Raw genomic sequence first — 24,203 nt, forward strand, 5'->3', positions numbered from 1 at the left:
GCCCATAGTGACGCCTAACTCAGACATACGAGGTGGTGTAACTTGCTTAGCTCCTTCATCTTCTTGTAACAATAATGGCTGTGAATCAGTTAACTCCCCACCAAATAACTCCTGCAAAGTGTCAAATGGAGTAGATGTGGTGCTTGTACTAGCGCTGGTGGCTGCGGAAGATGAGGTGTTCTGTGTTAAATAGTCAACTACGTACTGACAATCTTGGGAGTTGATGGCACGTGCCTTCTTCTGGGCACTGTACTTTGGTCCAGGGCCGCAAAAAATCACGCTAGCATGACCTAGAACAGACCTGCCGGGTGGCCGGCCTCTGGCTCTGCCTGTGCCTGTTTTGTCCATATTGATGGGATGAAGTGAAAGGTATGCACTGACTTGACTAATACAATGTGCAGTCACACAGGTGCAGTAAAAGGGATGCAGTGACTGGTATTACAATACAATGTGCAGCTGTCACACAGGTGCAGTGAGAGGTATGCAGTGACTGGTATCAATACAATGTGCAGCTGTCACACACTAAGGTACAATGAACAGTTATGCAGTGACTGGTATATAAAACTGCATGCTGTCATGCAGGTGCAGTGAACAGGTATGCAGTGACTGGTATCAATACAATGTGCAGCTGTCACACACGCAGGTGCAGTGAACAGGTATGCACGGACTGGTATTACAAATGTGCAGCTGTCACACACACAGGTACAATGAACAGTTATGCAGTGACTGGTATATAAAACTGCGTGCTGTCACACAGGTGCAGTGAAAGGTATGCAGTGACAGGTATCAATACAATGTGCAGCTGTCACACACTCAGGCACAGTGAAAAGGTATGCAGTGACTGGTATATAAAACTGTGTGCAGTCACACAGGTGCAGTGAACAGGTATGCAGTGACTGGTAATAATACAATGTGCAGCTGTCACACACACAGGTGCAGTGAACAGGTATGCAGGAGTTATTTGGTGGGGAGTTAACTGATTCACAGCCATTATTATTACAACAAGATGAAGGCGCTAAGAAAGTTACACCACCTCGTATGTCTGAGTTAGGCGTCACTATGGGCGTAAAGTGTGAGGAGGATAATGAAGTTCCTGCTGTTGGTGCAGTTTATGAGGTGTCTGATATAAGCGAAGCTGTGGAGGATGATTATGATGATGACAATGATGATACTAACATGGATGTCACGTGGGATCCTAATAGACATGATGACCAGAGGAACAGTTCAGAGGGGGAGAGGGACTGGTATTACAAATGTGCAGCTGTCATACACACAGGTGCAGTGAACAGGCATGCACGGACTGGTATTACAAATGTGCAGCTGTCACACACACAAGTGCAGTGAACAGGTATGCACGGACTGGTATTACACATGTGCAGCTGTCACACACACAGGTACAGTGAACAGTTATGCACGGACTGGTATATAAAACTGAGTGCTTTCACACAGGTGCAGTGAAAGGTATGCAGTGACTTGTATCAATACAATGTGCAGCTGTCACTCACACAGGTACAGTGAACAGTTATGCAGTGACTATTATATAAAACTGCATGCTGTCATGCAGGTGCAGTGAAGAGATATGCAATGACTGGTATTAATACAATGTGCAGCTGTCACACACTCAGGAACAAGGAAAAGGTACGTAGTGACTGGTATATAAAACTGTGTGCTGTCACACAGGTGCAGTGAACAGGTATGCAGTGACTAGTAGTAATACAATGTGCAGCTGTCACACACACAAGTGCAGTGAACAGGCATGCACGGATTGGTAATACAAATGTGCAGCTGTCACACACACAGGTGCATTGAACAGGTATGCACAGACTGGTATTACAAATGTGCAGCTGTCACACACACGGGTGCAGTGAACAGGCATGCATGGACTGGTATTACAAATGTGCAGCTGTCACACACACAGGTGCAGTGAACAGGTATGCATGGACTGGTATTACAAATGTGCAGCTGTCACACACACAAGTGCAGTGAACAGGTATGCACGGACTGGTATTACAAATGTGCAGCTGTCACACACACACAGGTACATAGTTACATAGTTATTTTGGCTGAAAAAAGACATACGTCCATCGAGTTCAACCAGTACAAAGTACAACTCCAGCCCGTCCCCCACATACCCCTGTTGATCCAGAGGAAGGCGAAAAAACCCCCACCAGGCATGGTCCAATTAGCCCCAAATGGGAAAAATTCCTTCCTGACTCCAGATGGCAATCAGATAAAATCCCTGGATCAACATCATTAGGCATAACCTAGTAATTGTAGCCATGGATGTCTTTCAACGCAAGGAAAGCATCTAAGCCCCCTTTAAATGCAGGTATAGAGTTTGCCATAACGACTTCCTGTGGCAATGCATTCCACATCTTAACCACTCTTACTGTAAAGAACCCTTTCCTAAATAAATGGCTAAAACGTTTTTCCTCCATGCGCAGCTCATGTCCTCTAGTCCTTTGAGAAGGCCTAGGGACAAAAAGCTCATCCGCCAAGCTATTATATTGCCCTCTAATGTATTTATACATGTTAATTAGATCTCCTCTAAGGCGTCTTTTCTCTAGACTAAATAAACCCAGTTTATCTAACCTTTCTTGGTAAGCGAGACCTTCCATCCCACGTATCAATTTTGTAGCTCGTCTCTGCACCTGCTCTAAAACTGCAATATCTTTTTTGTAATGTGGTGCCCAGAACTGAATTCCATATTCCAGATGTGGCCTTACTAGAGAGTTAAACAGGGGCAATATTATGCTAGCATCTCGAGTTTTTATTTCCCTTTTAATGCATCCCAAAATTTTGTTCGCTTTAGCTGCAGCGGCTTGGCATTGAGTACGATTATTTAACTTGTTGTCGATGAGTACTCCTAAGTCCTTCTCCAAGTTTGATGTTCCCAACTGTATCCCATTTATTTTGTATGGTGCTAGACCATTGGTACGACCAAAATGCATGACTTTACATTTGTCAACATTGAATTTCATCTGCCATGTATGTGCCCATATAGCCATCCTATCCAGATCCTGTTGCAATATGACACTATCTTCCTGAGAGTTGATGATTCTGCACAATTTTGTATCATCTGCAAAAATAGCAACATTGCTCACTACTGCATCTACTAGGTCATTAATAAATAAATTGAAGAGCACTGGACCCAGTACAGACCCCTGTGGGACCCCACTGCTAACAGTCTCCCATTTTGAGTACGATCCATTGACCACAACTCTTTGTTTTCTGTCCATTAGCCAGTTCCCTATCCATGCACACAAACTCTTCCCCAGTCCTTGCATCCTCAACTTTTGCACCAGACTTCTGTGGGGAACAGTGTCGAAGGCCTTTGCAAAGTCCAAGTATATCACATCTACAGCATTCCCAATATCCATATTAGCATTCACTACCTCATAAAAGCTGAGCATGTTAGTCAAACAGGACCTGTCTTTAGTAAACCCATGTTGATGCTGAGAAATAAGATTATTTTCTACTATGAAGTCATGTATAGTATCTCTTAGTAACCCCTCAAATAGTTTGCATACAACTGATGTTAAGCTTACAGGTCTATAATTTCCTGGATCAGATTTTTTGCCCTTCTTAAATAATGGGAAAACGTGGGCTGTACGCCAATCCACTGGGACTCTGCTAGTTGCAAGAGAGTCACAAAAGATAAGATAAAGGGGCTTAGCTATAACTGAACTTAATTCTCTTAGGACCCTAGGATGCATGCCATCCGGGCCAGGTGCCTTGTCTATTTTTAATTTATTTAGTCTTGCCTTTACTTCTTCCTGCGTTAAGTATTTAATATTACAGTTAGAAGATTGAGCCTCTTCTGCCTCTGTAATTTGCAACAGTGCTGTTTCCTTTGTGAAGACAGAAGCAAAGAAAGCATTTAATAACTCTGCCTTACCTTGGTCGTCCACCATTGAGTTCCCACCCTCATCCTTTAGGATTCCTATACAGTCAACCTTTCTTTTTTTAGAGTTGATGTACTTGTAAAACTTTTTTGGGTTAGATTTGATATCCCTAGCGATTTGATTTTCAGCTTCGATCTTTGCCAGCCTAATTTCTTTTTTACAATTTTTATTGCACTCCTTATAATTGCTTAGTGCAGCCTCAGTCCCCTCCTGTTTTAGGACCTTATAGGCATTCTTTTTCCTCTTCATTTTATCCCTAACCTTTCTATTCATCCATAGAGGCCTTTTTTTATTCCTTGACATTTTGTTTCCATATGGGATATACATACTACAATATTGATTGAGAATACGTTTAAAAGCTTGCCATTTCCCTTCAGTGTCGTCCCCTTGTAGTACATTATCCCAGTTCACCAAACTTAGTGCCTGCCTAATTTGATTGAACTTTGCTTTTCTAAAATTCATAGTTTTAGTGGTCCCGCTGCCCCGTGGCCTATCAGTCACCAGATCAAACGTTATCATGTTGTGATCACTATTTCCCAAATGTTCTTGAACCTGCACATTTGATACATTATCTGGCCTATTAAAAATAATCAGATCCAGTAACGCATTCCCCCTAGTTGGTTCCGTTACCATTTGAGTCAAGTAATTGTCCTGTAGTGCTGCCAGAAATCTGCTGCTTTTACCAGAATGGGTAGCCTCAATACCCCAGTCAATGTCTGGAAAGTTGAAGTCGCCCATAATTATGACCTCGTTTTTACTTGCAGCTTTTTCAATCTGCTGTAGTAATCGCAGTTCTGCAGCTTCATTAATAAGAGGTGGTCTGTAGCATACCCCAATAAGCAATTGGCAACTTTTATTTCCACCATGAATATTTACCCAAACGGACTCCACATCTTCGCAATCTTCCTCCATCTCATCGTTGAGGACAGCTGTAAAAGAATTCTTAACAAAGAGACAAACCCCTCCACCTTTTTTCCCTGTTCTATCCCTCCTAAACACATTGTATCCTTTTAAATTAGTTATCCAGTCATGGCTTTCATCCATCCATGTCTCGGTTATTCCCACAATGTCATAGCCTTTGTCATTCAGAATGAACTCTAGTTCGTCTATTTTATTTGCAAGGCTCCGAGCATTGGTTATCATGCACTTTATATTTTTACCAACACATTTACCAATTTTGTTTACACGAAATGGGCTACTTGAAGTTTTACCAACCTCCTTAATCTTTACACTGTCTCCACCCCCCTCTCCACCCCCCATAATGTTAGGCTCCCACTGTCTTTTTACCTTATCTTGTCTACATATTGAGACTTTATCCTCCCGCCTCCCCCCAGATCCTAGTTTAAAATCTCCTCCAACCGTTTAGCCATCTTCTCCCCCAATGCAGCTGCACCCTCCCCATTAAGGTGCAGCCCATCCCTGCTGTAGAACCTGTAGCCGACTGCAAAGTCTGCCCAGTTCTCCAGGAACCCAAACCCTTCCTTCCTACACCAATTTCTCAGCCACTTATTTAACTCCCTAAGCTCCCTCTGTCTCTCAGATGTAGCGCGTGGCACTGGCAGTATTTCAGAGAACACCACCTTGGAGGTCCTTGCTTTAAGTTTATCTCCAAGTACCTGAAAATCATTTTTGAGGACCTTCCATCTCCCACTAACTTTGTCATTGGTGCCAATGTGTACCATGACAGCTGGGTCTTCCCCAGCCCCACCCAATAATCTGTCAATTCTTTCCGCTACATGCCGAACCCGAGCACCCGGGAGGCAACAGACTGTACGGCATTCACGGTTTCTTCGACAGATTACCCTATCTGTGCGCCTAATAATTGTATCCCCTACCACCAGTACCTGTCTAGCCTTAGCTGCACTCCTATTCCCTTTCTCGTTACAGCAGTCTGCCCCTTGGTTGCTAAGGAGCACATCCTGCTCCTACAGTGAACAGTTATGCACGGAATGGTATAAAAACTGTGTGCTGTCACACAGGTGCAGTGAACAGGTATGCACGGACTGGTATCAATACAATGTGCAGCTGTCACACAAACAGGTACACTGAACAGGTATGCAGTGACTGATATATAAAACTGTGTGCTGTCACACAGGTGCAGTGAAAGGTATGCAGTGACTTGTATCAATACAATGTGCAGCTGTCACACACACAGGTACAATGAACAGTTATGCAGTGACTGGTATATAAAACTGTGTGCTGTCACACAGGTGCAGTGAACAGGTATGCATGGACTGGCATCAATACAATGTGCAGCTGTCACACACACAGGTGCAGTGATCAGGTATGCACGGACTGGTATTACAAATGTGCAGCTGTCACACACACAGGTACACTGAACAGGTATGCAGTGACTGGTATATAAAACTGCATGCTCTCACGCAGGTGCAGTAAACATGAACAGGTATGCACGGACTGGTATTACAAAGGTGCAGCTGTCACACATGAAGGTACACTGAACAATTATGCAGTGACTAGTATATAAAACTGCGTGCTGTCATGCAGGTGCAGTGAACATGAACAGGTATGCATGGACTGGTATTACAAATGTGCAGCTGTCACACACACAGGTACACTGCACAGGTATGCAGTGACAGGTATATAAAGCTGCATGCTGTCACGCAGGTGCAGTGAACATGAACAGGTATGCATGGACTGATATTACATTACTAGTATGTGCAGGTGTCACACACAGGTGCAGTGAAAAGGTAGGCACTGAATGTGCTGGGCCTAGCACAGTATAGCAATTAGCAAGGGCCAGCTGTGACAGTCAGGGCTGTATATGCAAGTGTCAGTGGGCCACACACAAAAAAAATTAACAAGAACTTTTTGGTGCTTTTTAGCAATAAGTATCAGCAAGGAGCAAGCTAACAAGCCTAACAACAGCCTAACTAAGCTTTCCCTAATCTCTGCAGCAACCTCTCTCCCTTCTCTCACTAACAACACAGCACACAGAGTGAGAACATGGCCGACGTTGCTGCCTTTTATAAAGGGGGATCTCCAGGAGGGAGTGTAGCCTGATTGGCTACCATATGTCTGCTGACTGATGTAGAGGGTCAAAGTTTAGCCCAATGATGTAGTATAGGTGGCGGGTCGAATTCGCATAAAGTTCGCGTTTGATCGCAAACGCGAACCACTGATGTTCGCGCGAATAAGTTTGCATGCGAACCATTCGGGCCATCTCTAATTATCAGACAGACTTTGAGAATATTGTTGAGGTCAAACACAATACAGTAATAACAGATGCCCTGGAGCACAGTTGTGGAAAAAAATGTGCTTGAGCTTTTATGTGGCACACAATTCAATCAATATAAGTGTAAGTGGGCACAGGTTTGGTTTAGTGCCAGTGGGCTTTATCTATGCACTGTCAGACACACACAGAGAATATGATGCAACACTTCAAACAGAATTTAGTATAATAACACAAAAAATGTGCGTTTGCTTTTTTGCGTTTGCTTTTATGTGGCACACAATTCGATATCACTGTAAGTGGGCATGTGTGTGGCTCAGTGCCCGTGTGCCCAGTCTGTGCACTGTCAGACAAAAACTGAGAAATGCAGCAACACTTCAAAAACACAATTTTGTGATAATAGCAGAGGCCCTGAAGCACAGAAGCAGTAGTGGAAAAAATGTGCTTTTATGTGGCACACAATTCAATATCACTATAAGTGGGCACTTGTGTGGCTCAGTGCCAGTGTGCTCTATCTGTGCATCAGACAGACACAGAGAAATGCAACAATACTTCAAACACAATTTAGTGATAATAACACAGGCCCTGGAGCACTATTGTGCTTGTAGTGGGCACTGGGCACAATAGTGGGTGCCTGCGGGCTGTGGAGTGTCGCACACAAAAAAAAAACAGCAGCAGAAGGATGAAGTAGACCTCAGAAGGGCTGTTTGGAATGATCAAACAGCTATCAGCCAACAAGGATCAAAATAAACAAGCCTACCTAATGCTTTCCCTATCTCCAGCAAGCTCTGTCCCTTCCTCTCTCTAGTCCAGCTTAAAGAGACACTGAAGAGAGAATAAATCTCGCTTCAGTACTTATATTCAGCAGGGGCATGTGTGCCCCTGCTAAAACGCCGATATCCCGCGGCCAAACGGGGGCCCCTTACCCCCCAAACCCACCCCTGCAAAATCTATGACCAAGTTGGTCGTAGATTTTGCTGCTGTTGAGGCAGGGATAACGGCTGCAGCCCTGCCTCTCAGCGCCGTCTATCAGCGGTGCATCGCTGCCTCTTCCCCGCCCCTCTCAGCTAGTGTTGGGCGAACAGTGTTCGCCACTGTTCGGGTTCTGCAGAACAACACCCTGTTCGGGTGATGTTCGAGTTCGGCCGAACACCTGATGGTGCTCGGCCAAACTGTTCGGCCATATGGCCGAACTAAGAGCGCATGGCCGAACGTTACCCGAATGTTCGGCTAGCGCTGTGATTGGCCGAACGGGTCACGTGTAGTGTTGGGCGAACATCTAGATGTTCGGGTTCGGGCCGAACATGGCCGCGATGTTCGGGTGTTCGAGCCGAACTCCGAACATAATGGAAGTCAATGGGGACCCGAACTTTCGTGCTTTGTAAAGCCTCCTTATATGCTACATACCCCAAATTTACAGGGTATGTGCACCTTGGGAGTGGGTACAAGAGGAAAAAAAATTAGCAAAAAGAGCTTATAGTTTTTGAGAAAATCGATTTTAAAGTTTCAAAGGGAAAACTGTCTTTTAAATGCGTGAAATGTCTGTTTTCTTTGCACAGGTAACATGCTTTTTGTCGGCATGCAGTCATAAATGTAATACATATAAGAGGTTCCAGGAAAAGGGACCGGTAACGCTAACCCAGCAGCAGCACACGTGATGGAACAGGAGGAGGGTGGCGCAGGAGGAGAAGGCCACGCTTTGAGACACAACAACCCAGGCCTTGCATGAGGACAAGAAGCGTGCGGATAGCAATTTGCGTTTTGTCGCCATGCAGTCATAAATGTAATACAGATGAGAGGTTCAATAAACAGGGACCGGAAACGCTAACCCATCACAGATGTTCATTGTTCATGTTACTTGGTTGGGGTCCGGGAGTGTTGCGTAGTCGTTTCCAATCCAGGATTGATTCATTTTATTTTGAGTCAGACGGTCTGCATTTTCTGTGGAGAGGCGGATACGCCGATCTGTGACGATGCCTCCGGCAGCACTGAAACAGCGTTCCGACATAACGCTGGCTGCCGGGCAAGCCAGCACCTCTATTGCGTACATTGCCAGTTTGTGCCAGGTGTCTAGCTTCGATACCCAATAGTTGAAGGGTGCAGATGGATTGTTCAACACAGCTATGCCATCTGACATGTAGTCCTTGACCATCTTCTCCAGGTGATCGGTGTTGGAGGTGGATCTGCACGCTTGCTGTTCTGTGTGCTGCTGCATGGGTGTCAGAAAATTTTCCCACTCCAAGGACACTGCCGATACCATTCCCTTTTGGGCACTAGCTGCGGCTTGTGTTGTTTGCTGCCCTCCTGGTCGTCCTGGGTTTGCGGAAGTCAGTCTGTCGGCGAACAACTGGCTAGAGGAGGGGGAGGATGTCAATCTCCTCTTTAAAGTCTCCACAAGGGCCTGCTGGTATTCTTCCATTTTGACCTGTCGGACTCTTTCTACAAGCAGTTTTGGAACATTGTGTTTGTACCGTGGATCCAGAAGGGTATAAATCCAGTAATTGGTGTTGTCCAGAATGCGCACAATGCGTGGGTCGCGTTCAATGCAGTCCTAGGCCGAAGAGGTCATAGCCTAGGGTCACAAAAACCTGTTTATTTGGGCTATTTCAATGGTAGTGATGGTGACATACATAAATCTCAGCCATGGCCGTTAGCAACGTCTGAATTTCACGAAATGTCTCATGCAGGTAGAAGACATATTGTTAGACTTGGATTCCAAAGATGGGGTCCCTACATCTCTGCAAACCAGAGTTACAGGGCTCCAAAATTGGTAAAATCCCCCATAGGCTTTCATTGGACCTACTATTTACCGTTCCAAAATCTCACACCATTTCAAAGGGCAATGGCTCAGCAGTGGCAAAACTCACCAGTCATGATCCCCCTAAGGGTCCCTACAATGCTAGAAAATTTGGTACTGCTGAGCCATTGCCCTTTGAAAAGATGTGAGATTTTGGAAAGTGAAATAGGGAGGCAATGAAAGCCTATGGGGGATTTTACCAATTTTGGACCCCTGTAACTCTGGTTTGCAGAGATGTAGGGACCCCATCTTTGGAATCCAAGTCTAACAATATGTCTTCTACCTGCATGAGACATTTCGTGAAATTCAGACGTTGCTAACGGCCATGGCTGAGATTTATGTACGTCACCATCACTACCATTGAAATAGCCCAAATAAACAGGTTTTTGTGACCCTAGGCTATGACCTCTTCGGCCTAGGACTGCATTGAACGCGACCCACGCATTGTGCGCATTCTGGACAACACCAATTACTGGGTTTATACCCTTCTGGATCCACGGTACAAACACAATGTTCCAAAACTGCTTGAAGAAAGAGTCCGACAGGTCAAAATGGAAGAATACCAGCAGGCCCTTGTGGAGACTTTAAAGAGGAGATTGACATCCTCCCCCTCCTCTAGCCAGTTGTACGCCGACAGACTGACTTCCGCAAACCCAGGACGACCAGGAGGGCAGCAAACAACACAAGCCGCAGCTAGTGCCCAAAAGGGAATGGTATCGGCAGCGTTTCCGGTCCCTGTTTATTGAACCTCTCATCTGTATTACATTTATGACTGCATGGCGACAAAACGCAAATTGCTATCCGCACGCTTCTTGTCCTCATGCAAGGCCTGGGTTGTTGTGTCTCAAAGCGTGGCCTTCTCCTCCTGCGCCACCCTCCTCCTGTTCCATCATGTGTGCTGCTGCTGGGTTAGCGTTACCGGTCCCTTTTCCTGGAACCTCTTATATGTATTACATTTATGACTGCCTGCCGACAAAAAGCATGTTACCTGTGCAAAGAAAACAGACATTTCCCGCATTTAAAAGACAGTTTTCCCTTTGAAACTTTAACCACTTGCCGACCAGGGCTGTATTGGCTGATCTGTGCTGCGTGGGCTCTCCGGCCCGCAGCACAGATCAGTATTATGCCAGGGCGATCAGACTTCCCCCCTTTTTTCCCCACTAGGGGGATGTCCTGCCGGGGGGGTCTGATCGCCGCCGGCCATCTGCGTTTTGCGGGGGGGGGGGCTCCTCAAAGCCCCCCTCCGCAGCCATTTCCACCCTCTGGCTCCTTACCTCCCTCCCTCCCTCTCTCCGTAATGTGCAGGACGGAGTTCCGTCCTGCGCATTGAAGGATAGGCTTCCGCCTATCAGATGCCGGCGATCCCCGGCCAATCAGAGGCCGGGGATCGCCGATCTGCCTTGCGGCGCTGCTGCGCAGCAGCGCCGTATGATGTAAACAGCGGGGATTTCTTCCCCGCCTGTTTACATTTTGCCGGCGAGCCGCTATCGGCGGCTCTCCGGCTGTTCACGGAGACACCCTCCGTGAACTGACATGGAAAGGCCGCTCGATCGAGCGGCCGTTTCCATGGTAACCCGCAGACGACCAGTTTACGCCGATCGGCGTTAGCTGGTCGTCAAGAGGTTAAAATCGATTTTCTCAAAAACTATAAGCTCTTTTTGTTAAATTTTTTTTCCTCTTGTACCCACTCCCAAGGTGCACATACCCTGCAAATTTGGGGTATGTAGCATGTAAGGAAGCTTTACAAAGCACGAAAGTTCGGGTCCCCATTGACTTCCATTATGTTCGGAGTTTGGGTCGAACACCCGAACATCGCGGCCATGTTCGGCCTGTTCGGCCCGAACCCGAACATCTAGGTGTTCGCCCAACACTACTCTCAGCGAAGAAAGACTGAGAGGGGCGGGGGAGAGGCGGAGATACGCGTGAGGCAGGGATGCGGCCACTAGCCCTGCCTCAATGCGGAAGAGATCCCCCGCTGCACGGAGGGGATTTGGGAGGTAAGGGACCCCCGTTTAGCCGCGGGATAGTTTAGCCCCCGTTTAGCCACATGCCTCTGCTGAATATAAGTACTGAAGCGAGATTTATTCTCACTTCAGTGTCTCTTTAAGACAGACTGGAACATCACAGGCACTGGTGGCATTTTTATGGGGTTGGTGGGGTCCGTGAGGGAGTGCAGGCTGATTGGCTGCCATGTGCCTGTGATGTAAGGGGTCAAAGTTTTATAAGAATAGAATAGTGCTCACGACGAACTATTCAGGCCATTTCTATTGCACAATAGTATCCGATGTCTATTACTGGACTTGCATTCAAAGTAGACTATTATTGTGGGTACTTGCCTATCATCCCTAAGCAGGTCATCCCTAAGCATTTAAAAAAAAAACATTATAGACTTATATAAATGTTTTATGGGTTTTGCAGTCTAAACTAAGAAAATGCATTTTTGAGAAAAAAGACAGATTTACTCATAAATAAGATACACAAATTCTAAACAAAACTGGTCACATATACCTCTTTCTGCTGGAGGGGTTAATTCCAAGAAACTTCGACATTTTTCATCTGTAATGGAATAAATATGTTAATATACAAATCTTGTAAAATTAACTCTATACATGGATGCATTAAAAAGAAAAAAATAACTAAGAACCACTTTGATTATGGACTATCCAATTTTTATTTTTAAAAAAATTATTAATGATCATCTTTTTAAAATATTTGCTAGAGAACAGAGGCACCAACAAGATAAAAAGTGATGAAAACTTTAAAATTGCTAGGGAGACAGTGGTGGACTTACCTCCGGAAAGCAGACACAAACAACTGTCTGAATCAAACAATTTAATTTATTAAGAGTACCCCAAGAAATGCAACGCATTTTGCAGGCACAGCCCTCTTCGTCAGGCAATAGAATATATCAAGCTGCTGAACTGCGCTCTCCACTCTCCTATAAATTACAGAACAGATTGCACATAGCGTAACTCCGTAAAACACACACATATCCACCCGTGTCTCAGTGTATAAGTGCACCACTCGTGAATCCACTCCCAATCTAGAATGCGCTCACCAGATTCCAGCCACCTCAAACAACAGGTGGATCTAGCGTTTGAGTCAAATACTCCAATCGGCACTTGAGATCTTCAATATTTCTTTAATATCACCATAAAAATATCTTCAGAGTACATAAAACATAAAATAAAACCATCATAGTGTAAACTGCATAAATGTAGAAAATCACACGCACAATGATTGCGCACTCACGTGGGCTGACTTGTCAGATTGCACATCACATAAGGGTGGCAGCGGGGTCTGTCCTGGCATCTGGGGTGAGGTTAACCGGCGTCCCGTTCCTCTCCTTGCTCCCGTGCGCCCAATCCTTGCAATCAGCATTCCCTTTGCGGTGTGCTAGTCCCGATACTCCTCGTGTGCAGTGACGTCAGATGCATCGGCTGTAGCTCCGCCCTACGCATTTCGTCCAATCAGACTCATCAGGGGCTGACGTCACTAGCACGTCACGTCCCTATTATACTGCACTGTCCATATTCGATTGGTGGATATTGCTTGCAACTTTCATGTCCCTCCTTTTGTGGGCTCCATGAAAATGTCCGCCATTTGTTTATTATAGGATCTAATTCTCCAATCGCCGCCGTACTGAATACACATCTCTCATTTTTATATTTAGACAGACTCCGCTGCCAGCTATATTTATACATCCTAAATTAAACTATGTTAAAAATTTATATTAAAAACATAAAATTAGTCACACGCCCTTTCCTATGTAATCATTACATCCTCATTAGGTTGCCATCTAGTGGCTGGACTCCTAACTTCTCTCCATGTATTCTGAGCACACTCATTACTATTATATTATTTGATTTATGCATCCTAAATTACATTATATTAAATTTATCAAATATCATACTTATTCAATCATTACATCATTTCATCATTGGGTCACCTGCTAGTTACTAGAACCCGGAACTAGCCCAATACAAGGTTATTTGTTGTGCTGTTATCATATTCCCATTTATTATAGATCTTGTGTCACATCTTTTCTGTAGTGTGATTGGCCAATTGTTTAAGTGATTTTGTTACCTCAAACTTTTCAATTAACCCAGTGTAATCCATCATTTAGATAAGTATTATACCATTTCAATGAGTGATGACATACATACAATGGTTTTGCATACCTAATTCCCAAAAAAACTATGTCTACCCCCTCCCCCATACCCCCATAATGTGATTAGAGATCAGTGGTTATAAAGCAGTTCAAATCGAACTCTATATTTAGACCTCATGGATGTAGAGATCCTAGATTATAAATCAATTTCCCTTCTGCTTTAGAGATCTCTTTGACCAGACTGGACCCTCTCCATTTCTTTACATATTTTTCAATTCCCATGAACTGTAGGCCACTGGGGTTTGCCCCATGTACCAATCTAAAGTGGTTAGATACACTGTGGCTCTCCAATCCTTTGGATATATTATAGATGTGTTGTGCAATCCTTTTGTGCAGGGCTCTGGTTGTTCTACCCACGTATTCCATCCCACAGGGGCACCATAGTATATATATCACCCCCACAGTTTTACATGTAATACATTGTTTAATTTTCCATGTTTTTCCCGTGTTTCTGGACACCAGTTGATCGCCTCTAATGGCTGTAGCTTCCCTACACCCCCTGCATCCCCTACAGGGGAAAAAAACATTTTAACCCAACAAATTGCTTGATGTTACTCTCGGGGGTTCTATATGGCTATTAAACAGTTTGGACTTTAAATTTGGTGTTGTAACGATTGGTGTCAGCATGCAGAGAGAATCTGATTATTGGTGATCTGCAGTATCACTAAGAATACAGATATATACCTGATAATTGATGATCTGCAGAATGACCGATAATACAGATATATTGCTAACCTCTGGACACCTGAAGCGTGTAAGTGTTTGGTGTAACAGTATGAATTGGACCACCGGGGTACCAGGTGGTCTAATAAGTAGAGACAGACTCTACTGCAGTCAAGGGCTCCAGGAGGGAGAAGACCTTAACTGGTTTGCAGCAGTGCCCCCTCTGAGGAGCAGGGGACCCCTGCAGGAGGATTTAGCACCCAAGGGGTGGGTGACAGCCAGACAGGTCAGGCAGGCCGGGTCGGCAACACACAGACAGATAAAGTACAAAGACAGAAAGCTGATTCGGTATCCAAGGCAAGCAGGGTTTGGCAACGGAATATCAGAAGTGCAAGGTACCGAATCAGAGATCCAAGGAGTAGTCAGGAAAGCAATAAGTCATAACAGATATCAAACAATGCCTAGTCTGGGTGTGAAGTCCATGGTCTCTACACCCTGGAACTAGTCTGATGTATAACACAAGTTCCCTAGTCTGGGTGTGAGGTCCGTGGTCTCTACACCCTGGAACTAATCTGATGTATAACAGAATGGTAACACAAGTTCCCTGGTCTGGGTGTGAGGTCCGTGGTCTCTACACCCTGGAACTAGTCTGATGTATAACAGAATGATAACACAATTTCCCTAGTCTGGGTGTGAGGTCCGTGGTCTCTACACCCTGGAACTGGTCTAAGGAATAACACAGATGAAACACAGTATTCCTAGTCTGGGGTGTGAGGTCCGTGGTCTCTACACCCTGGAAATGGTCTAAGGAATAACACAGATGATACACAGTATTCCTAGTCTGGGGTGTGAGGTCCGTGGTCTCTACACCCTGGAACTGGTCTAAGAAATAACACAGATAATGCACAGTCAACTGGCTAAGTGTGGATTCCCAGGTCCACCTGGTTCCACCACACTGAAGGATCTGACTAAGGTCTGAGTGCTAACACAAAGGTATTCGCAACGCCAGACAACCAGCAACTGAACAGCAAGAGATGTATATAGTGAAGCGCTCCCCAGCGCCGCCCAGCTCCCATCAACCAATCATCTGCTGAGCTGGGATCAGCTGACCGACTCGATCAGCTGACCCTTCTCCTATTGGCATAAAGAGCCTGTCTTGCGGCGCGTGCGCGCGCGTAGCTCTCCATCTGTGTGCACTACTAGGTCCAGACAAACCAGACGCATTTTGCTGCGGGCTTCTCCGCAAGCCGCTGCAGCTAAAGCGAACAAAATTTTGGGATGCATTAAAAGGGAAATAAAAACTCGAGATGCTAGCATAATATTGCCCCTGTTTAACTCTCTAGTAAGGCCACATCTGGAATATGGAATTCAGTTCTGGGCACCACATTACAAAAAAGATATTGCAGTTTTAGAGCAGGTGCAGAGACGAGCTACAAAATTGATACGTGGGATGGAAGGTCTCGCTTACCAAGAAAGGTTAGATAAACTGGGTTTATTTAGTCTAGAGAAAAGACGCCTTACAGGAGATCTAATTAACATGTATAAATACATTAGAGGGCAATATAATAGCTTGGCGGATGAGCTTTTTGTCCCTAGGCCTTCTCAAAGGACTAGAGGACATGAGCTGCGCATGGAGGAAAAACGTTTTAGCCATTTATTTAGGAAAGGGTTCTTTACAGTAAGAGTGGTTAAGATGTGGAATGCATTGCCACAGGAAGTCGTTATGGCAAACTCTATACCTGCATTTAAAGGGGGCTTAGATGCTTTCCTTGCGTTGAAAGACATCCATGGCTACAATTACTAGGTTATGCCTAATGATGTTGATCCAGGGATTTTATCTGATTGCCATCTGGAGTCAGGAAGGAATTTTTCCCATTTGGGGCTAATTGGACCATGCCTGGTGGGGGTTTTTTCGCCTTCCTCTGGATCAACAGGGGTATGTGGGGGACGGGCTGGAGTTGTACTTTGTACTGGTTGAACTCGATGGACGTATGTCTTTTTTCAACCAAAATAACTATGTAACTATGTAAAGGTGCTCTCTTATATATAAAACTGGGTCTTTCCAGGATGGCTTTCTGGAGGGTGGAATCTATCTGCAGTATATTTGTAACAGTTGGGTGTCGCAACTCAGATGTCCGATTATTTGTTGATCTGCAGAATCACCAATAATGCAGGCGCTATACCTGATTATGTGTGATCTGCAGAATCACCAATAATACCGGTATAGCAGCACAAGAAGCTGAGTATGTAGTGCTTGGTGCAACCGTAACTTAATAGTTTGCGAGACCTCACCAGAGGGGCTGGTGAGGTACTATCCGTACACTGACCGTGTAATAGAGTACAGTAACTTTAATAGTTTAGCGAGACCTCACCAGAGGGGCTGGTGAGGTACTATCGGCACACTGACCGTATAATAAAGTACAAACCCCAGCAAGCTGGAGATACTGAAACTGAAGAGATAGAATCTCCCTAGGAGCGGGTGATTCAGACAGCACTGCAGCCTAACGATCACCTGAGGGGCAGGAGATCAAGTCTGTACTGCAGCCTAGTGATCACCTGAGGGGCAGGTGATTGAGACGGTACTGCAGCCTGAGGAGCAGGAGGTACAGACAGTACTGCAACTAATGATCACTTGAGGAGCAGGCAATTCAGACAGTACTGCAGCCTAGGAGCAGGAGCAATTGGTCACTAGCAAATCACTTCACCAGAGGAGCTGGAGAAACTAACACCTCACCAGTGGCGAGGGCCCACTGGTGAGTAGAAAGGTCAGACAGGCAAGGGTTGGCAACAGAGAGGACAGTATCAGAGCAGAATCGTAAGGCAGAGGAGTGGTCGGTAATCGGGCAGAGGTTCAGCAACGTTAGGCAGATAGGCAGAGGTACAGAATCGGTAAGCTTAGAGCAGAGTCAGAGTATAGCCAGAGTCAAACACAGAATATCAATCACAATATAAATAATATCCTAGTCTAGGTGTGAAGTCCTTGGTTTCAACACCTGGGATCTAGTCTAAGGTCTGAGCGCTAACACAGGATGTATTCACGACAGCAGACAGTGTCTGAATGAAGCCCGGAGGCTTAAGAAGCAGAGGAGACCTCACTGGCACGCCCCCAGCAGTCAGCCAATCCTGGGCGCCGTGAGGCTCCTCTGACGTCAGCCGACCAGCAGGTCAGCTGACGAGCCCTCTCTTAGCACAAAGGTCAAGAATGTGCGCGCACCCGCGCGAGACGGTGACCCTTTGAGTAAACAAACGTTCCGTCCTCGGCGTCCTAGACGTCGGGAGGACGGGCAGCGGCACGGAGGCAGCTGCTGTTTGCCACAGCTGCCTCGTTCATTACAATATTCCAATGTTTCTTAATGATCTTTTCTAGATCTCTATATTAGCTGTTATAATCCAATACTACATCAAATTCTCCAAACTTTATATCTGTCTTAATTTTATCTCTTAATAAATCCTCCCTTTACATACCTGCCACATTTTCCACCTCCATTTGTAGCACTTCCTTTTCATATCCTTTTCCCCAGAATCTCTGGGTTAAAATTTTACTCTGCTCCCTATATTCCTCTATTCTAGTACAGTTTCATCTGATCCTCATCAGCTGGCCTCTGGGTATATTCTCAAGCCAGCGCCTATGGTGGCAGCTCTCCCTGGGAATGTACCCATTCTTATCAGTAACAACAACAACAAATAACATTTGTAAAGCGCTTTTCTCCCATGGGACTCAAAGCGCATAAGCATGGCTCCGACCATCGTGGTACAGAGGAAGAATTTTATAAGTCTGGAAATGCCAGGCTAAACAGGTGGCTTTTCAGTCTGGATTTGAATAGCTCCAGGGATGGTGCTGTCTTTACTGGGTGTGGCAGGGAGTTCCAAAGAGTAGGGACAGCATGACAGAAAGCTCTATCTCCAGATTTTTTGAGGTGCACTCTGGGAGTGACCAAGTTTATAGAACTTGCTGATCTGAGGTTGTGAGAGGTGTGGTGCAGCTTCTGCAGGTCCTTCATGTATCCAGGGCCCAGATTGTGCAGGGATTTGAATGTCAGCAGTCCAATCTTGAAGAGTATTCTCCATTCTACTGGTAGCCAGTGCAGTGAGCGAAGGATCGGTGTAATGTGACAGTGGCGAGGCTGGTTTGTTAGCAATATGGCAGCTGCATTCTGCACTAATTGCAGGCGATGCAGGTCCTTTTTGGGGAGGCCAGCATAAAGGGCATTGCAGTAGTCCAGCCGTGATGTGATGAAGGCGTGGACTAGGGTTGGAAGATCCTCTGGGGGAATCAGATGTTTAATCTTTGCAATGTTCTTCAGATGAAAGTAGGAAGATTTAACTACAGATGAAATTTGGTTTCTGAAACTCAATTCCCCATCGATCAGTACGCCAAGGCTGCGCACAAGGTTGGAGCTGTTTATGTCTGAATCCCCAATCCTGATTGGTGTTGCTTTAGGATAGAGCTGTTTTGATGGCAAGAGCTGGCTTTGGACAAACAGGACCTCAGTTTTGTCAGCATTCAGTTTCAACCAGTTATCATCCATCCATGCCTGTAGCTCAGCTAAGCAAGAGTTTATTTTGGGGGTAGGGTCTGTTTGAAGGACAGGTATAGCTGTGTGTCATCGGTGTAGCAGTGGTACGTCAGGCCATGATGTATGATAAGTGTACCGAGTGGCAACATGTAGATTGCAAACAGCAGAGGGGATAGGATTGATCCTTGTGGCACTCCGAATTGTAGAGGTGCAGGTTTGGACATTATAGGGCCTAGAGATACTCTCTGAGTTCTGTCAGTCAGGAATGATCTGAACCACTGGAGGACTGATCCACTGATGCCACAGTACTCCTGCAGTCTGTTAAGCAGGATTTCGTGGTCAACTGTATCAAAAGCCGCTGAGAGATCCAACAGGATTAGGATGGAGCATTCCCCTCTGTCCCTTGCCATGAGCAGGTCGTTGCAGACTTGGATGAGGGCTGTTTCACAGCTGTGGTGTTTCTTAAAGCCAGACTGTAGAGGGTCCAGGATGTTGTTTACTGACAGCCTGGTTTCAAGTTACAGAAAGACAGCCTTTTCAATAACTTTACCTAAGAAGGGGAGGTTGGAGACAGGTCTGTAGCTGTTCATAGCATCTGGATCCATGGAAGGTTTTTTAAGAAGGGGCTCGATGATTCCTTCTTTTAGAGAGGTAGGAAACCTCCCTGCTTGCAGAGAGCAATTTACTATTTTGTGAAATGCTGGACCAAGCAGGTCAGGGCATTTCAGCATATGTTTAGTTGGTCCAGGGCCCAGGTCGCAGGTTGTCTGGCAGAGGCGATGGAGGATGTCTGAGATCTCTTTCTCACTAATACTTTTGAAGTCAGTCCAGGGTGTTAGGTTGTTTTTGCAACTATTTCCAGGAGTTTAATAAGTCTTAGGTGCTGTGGACTGAATGAGAGACCGAATAGAGGATACTTTGTCAGCAAAGTAGCACTCAAATTTCTCGCATAGCTCCTTTGAGGGAGTTATAGTAGGCTTTAGACAGGATGGGTTACATAGTCTATCAACTGTGCGAAATAGTTGGGCTGGCCTGTTGGCGGCCTTTGCGATCTCCTGTGATAGGTAGGAGGATTTTTTCTTGGTGATCGCATTTTGGTAGCAGTAGGTTTAAAAAAATGTACTGGTGACAAACTTTGTATCTTCCACCCTAATAATTAGATCTAAAAACTCCACCCTGGATTTATCAATAGTTACTGAAATTTTCACCTCAGGCCAATGATCATTCATAGCTTTGCAGAATTTAACTCTTCCCTTGATCCCCTCCAAATGAAAAAGAGATCATCAATAAATCTATTCCAAGATACAACCTTTTCACCCCCACTCTTTTGTAGTATTTCCTCTTCCCACTGCCCCATATATAGGTTTGCTACACTGGGGGCAAACTTGGCCCCCATTGCACATCCTGTCTTCTGTAGATAATAACTGCTCTGGTACCAAAAATAATTTTGGGTTAATAAGTATCTTAACAACTCCAGTAAAAAATTGACCTGGGGTTCCTTTAAAGACCCCGCTTTCTTAATGATTGCCCCACAATTTTAATACCATCTTCATGTGGGATTACTGTATATAACGAAGTTACGTCTCCTGTTACAAGGAAATCCCCCGGTTGTATAACAATGCTAGACATTTTCTGCAGTAAATGCTTTGTATCTCGGAGAAGGAATGGTAACTTAACAACCTCTGGTTGTAGAAACACATCTATATATTCCCCTAGCCTTTGTGTGAGGGACCCCACCCCACTGACTATGGGTCTTCCCGGTGGGTTGTTTGTGTCCTTATGAATCCTTATGAATTTTGGGGTTAAAATAAATAACCGGTTTTCGGGGGTTCGTGGGCAACATGTATTTCACCTCTTCAGTGGAGATAAACCCATCTTTTTTTATATTCCATGGTGTGGTTTCTGTTCAAAAGTACATATGTATCCCCATCATTGAGAATCCTGGTCATTTCAGTTTTATATTGCTGGGTATTCATGATTACCAGCCCCCCCCCCCCCCCCCCTTATCTGCCGGCTTCAATATTAGGTTTTTTTCCTCCACCAGTTTTGTAATCTGTTCCCCATATATTCTAGTATTTTTTTGTGCTTTTACCTCCAATGTTTCCAAGTCATTTAACACTGCTTTCTTAAAGGTTTCTATTGTCCCCCCTTTTGACTGGTCTTGTGGGTTAAACATGGATCTATTCTTCAGCTGAGTATGCACATACTCCTGCGGTGGACTGTCTCTCCATACAACAGGCTCTGTTTTGTTCAAAAAATATTTCTTAACATTCACTGTTCTTATATATTTATTAATCCCAATAGAAGGGTTTTCTGCCAATGATATAATTTAACAAATGTCTCTACCCAGTGTGCAGACAATAAAAGTTCCTTTTAAACACTGTAAAAGCCCATCCAATTGTTAAGACGAGAAGAAAGTCAATCATAAAGTTTTATCAGACCTTACTGCAGACAACAAATAGTCAGTGTAAGCACATTATGATGAACGTTTTTTAGGATTAGATCAGAGGAGAGGGTGGGGACATCAAAATATTCAAAGGGGAGAAGATTGGGGGGGAGGCCAAGGAAGAACAGATGAGGGAGTAGAGGGGGAAGGAGACAGCAGATCAAAATGAAACCCAAGGGAAGTGGGATTTTTAACATCAGTGGCATCCCCCTAGACCAAAAACAACTTACCCTTCTGGACAAAGGACTGAACTTTGCCCCCCCCCCCCAAAGAAATTGAACAAATTTGAAGCTTATATTGGGATTAATAAATATATAAGACTGAATGTTAAGAAATATTTTTTGAACAAAACAGAGCCTGTTGTACGGAGAGACAGCCCACCGCAGGAGTATGTGCATACTCAGCTGAAGAATAGATCCATGTTTAACCCACAAGACCAGTCAAAAGGGGGGTAAATAGAAACCTTTAAAGAGAACCCGAGGTGGGTTTGAAGAATATTATCTGCATACAGAGGCTGGATCTGCCTATACAGCCCAGCCTCTGTTTCTATCCCAAACTCCCCTAAGGTCCCCCTGCACTCTGCAATCCCTCATAAATCATAGCCACGCTGCTGACAAACAGCTTGTCAGAGCTGGCTGTGTTTATCTCGATAGTGTCAGTCTGCTGCTCTCCCTGCCTCCTGCAGAACTCCAGTCCCCGCCTGCATCCCTTCCCTCCCTGCTGATTGGAGGGAAGGGACGGGGGCAGGGACCGGAGCTATGCAGGAGGCAGGGGAGCAGCTGAGACTGACACTACAGATGTAAACACAGCCTCACAGCGTGGCTGTGATTTATGAGGGATTGCAGAGTGCAGGGGGACCTTAGTGGGGTTTGGGATAGCAACAGAGGCTGGGCTGTATAGGCAGATCCAGCCTCTGTATGCAGATAACATTCTTTAAACACACCTTGGGTTCTCTTTAAGAAAGCAGTGTTAAATGACTTGGAAACATTGGAGGTAAAAGCACAAAAAAATACTAGAATATATGGGGAACAGATTACAAAACTGGTGGAGGAAAAAAAACCTAATATTGAAGCCGGCAGATAAGGGGGGGGGGGGGGGGGGGGGCTGGTAATCATGAATACCCAGCAATATAAAACTGAAACGACCAGGATTCTTAATGATGGGGATACATATGTACTTCTGAACAGAAACCCCACCATGGAATATAAAAATGTTTCAAAAACTAAATTACTAAAAGGGGGAAAAGATGGGTTTATCTCCACTGAAGAGTTGAAATACATGTTGCCCACGAACCCCCAAATACCGGTTATTTATTTTAACCCCAAAATTCATAAGGCCACAAACAACCCACAGGGAAGACCCATAGTCAGTGGGGTGGGGTCCCTCACACAAAGGTTAGGGGAATATATAGATGTGTTTCTACAACCAGAGGTTGCTAAGTTACCATTCCTTCTCCGAGATACAAAGCATTTACTGCAGAAAATGTCTAGCATTGTTATACAACCGGGGGATTTCCTTGTAACAGAAGACGTAACTTCGTTATATACAGTAATCCCACATGAAGATGGTATTAAAATTGTGGGGCAATCATTAAGAAAGCGGGGTCTTTAAAGGAACCCCAGGTCAATTTTTTACTGGAGTTGTTAAGATACTTATTAACCCAAAATTATTTTTGGTACCAGAGCAGTTATTATCTACAGAAGACAGGATGTGCAATGGGGGCCAAGTTTTCCCCCAGTGTAGCAAACCTATATATGGGGCAGTGGGAAGAGGAAATACTACAAAAGAGTGGGGGTGAAAAGGTTGTATCTTGGAATAGATTTATTGATGATCTCTTTTTCATTTGGAGGGGATCAAGGGAAGAGTTGGATAAATTCTGCAAAGCTAGAAATGATCATTGGCCTGAGGTGAGAATTTCAGTAAATATTGATAAATCCAGGGTGGAGTTTTTAGATCTAATTATTAGGGTGGAAGATACAAAGTTGGTCACTAGTACATTTTTTAAACCTACTGATAAGAATGGGTACATTCCCAGGGAGAGCTGCCACCATAGGCGCTGGCTTGAGAATATACCCAGAGGCCAGCTGATGAGGATCAGATGAAACTGTACTAGAATAGAGGAATATAGGGAGCAGAGTAAAATTTTAACCCAGAAATTCTGGGGAAAAGGATATGAAAAAGAATTGCTACAAATGGAGGTGGAAAATGTGGCAGGTATGCAACGGGAGGATTTGTTAAGAGATAAAATTAAGACAGATAGAAAGTTTGGATAATTTGATACAGTATTGGATTATAACAGCCAAAATAGGGATCTAGAAAAGATCATTAAGAAACATTGGAATATACTGCAGCTAGATTCCACCCTCCAGAAAGCCATTCCGGAAAGACCCAGTTTTATATATAAGAGAGCACCACATTTAAAGTCCAAACTGGTTAATAGCTAAATAGAACCCCTGAGAGTAACATCAAGCAATTTGTTGGGTCAAAATGTTTTTTTTTTCCCTGTAGGGGATG

The 24,203-nt window shown here is 44.8% G+C and overlaps 1 protein-coding gene across 2 annotated transcripts in view; it reads right to left on the minus strand.

Annotated features, from left to right (window-relative positions):
* The window catches only part of GSG1 (germ cell associated 1), a 987,297-nt gene that overhangs the window by 732,620 nt on the left and 230,474 nt on the right, over positions 1-24,203 (minus strand). For both annotated transcript variants that reach the window (XM_068240243.1, XM_068240244.1), the window contains exon 3: positions 12,401-12,448. In XM_068240243.1, coding sequence (XP_068096344.1) covers positions 12,401-12,448 — 48 coding nt within the window. The remainder of the gene's footprint in view (positions 1-12,400; positions 12,449-24,203) is intronic.

This window comes from Hyperolius riggenbachi, chromosome 6, assembly GCF_040937935.1.
Source record: "Hyperolius riggenbachi isolate aHypRig1 chromosome 6, aHypRig1.pri, whole genome shotgun sequence".
NCBI classification, from domain to species: Eukaryota; Metazoa; Chordata; class Amphibia; order Anura; family Hyperoliidae; genus Hyperolius; species Hyperolius riggenbachi.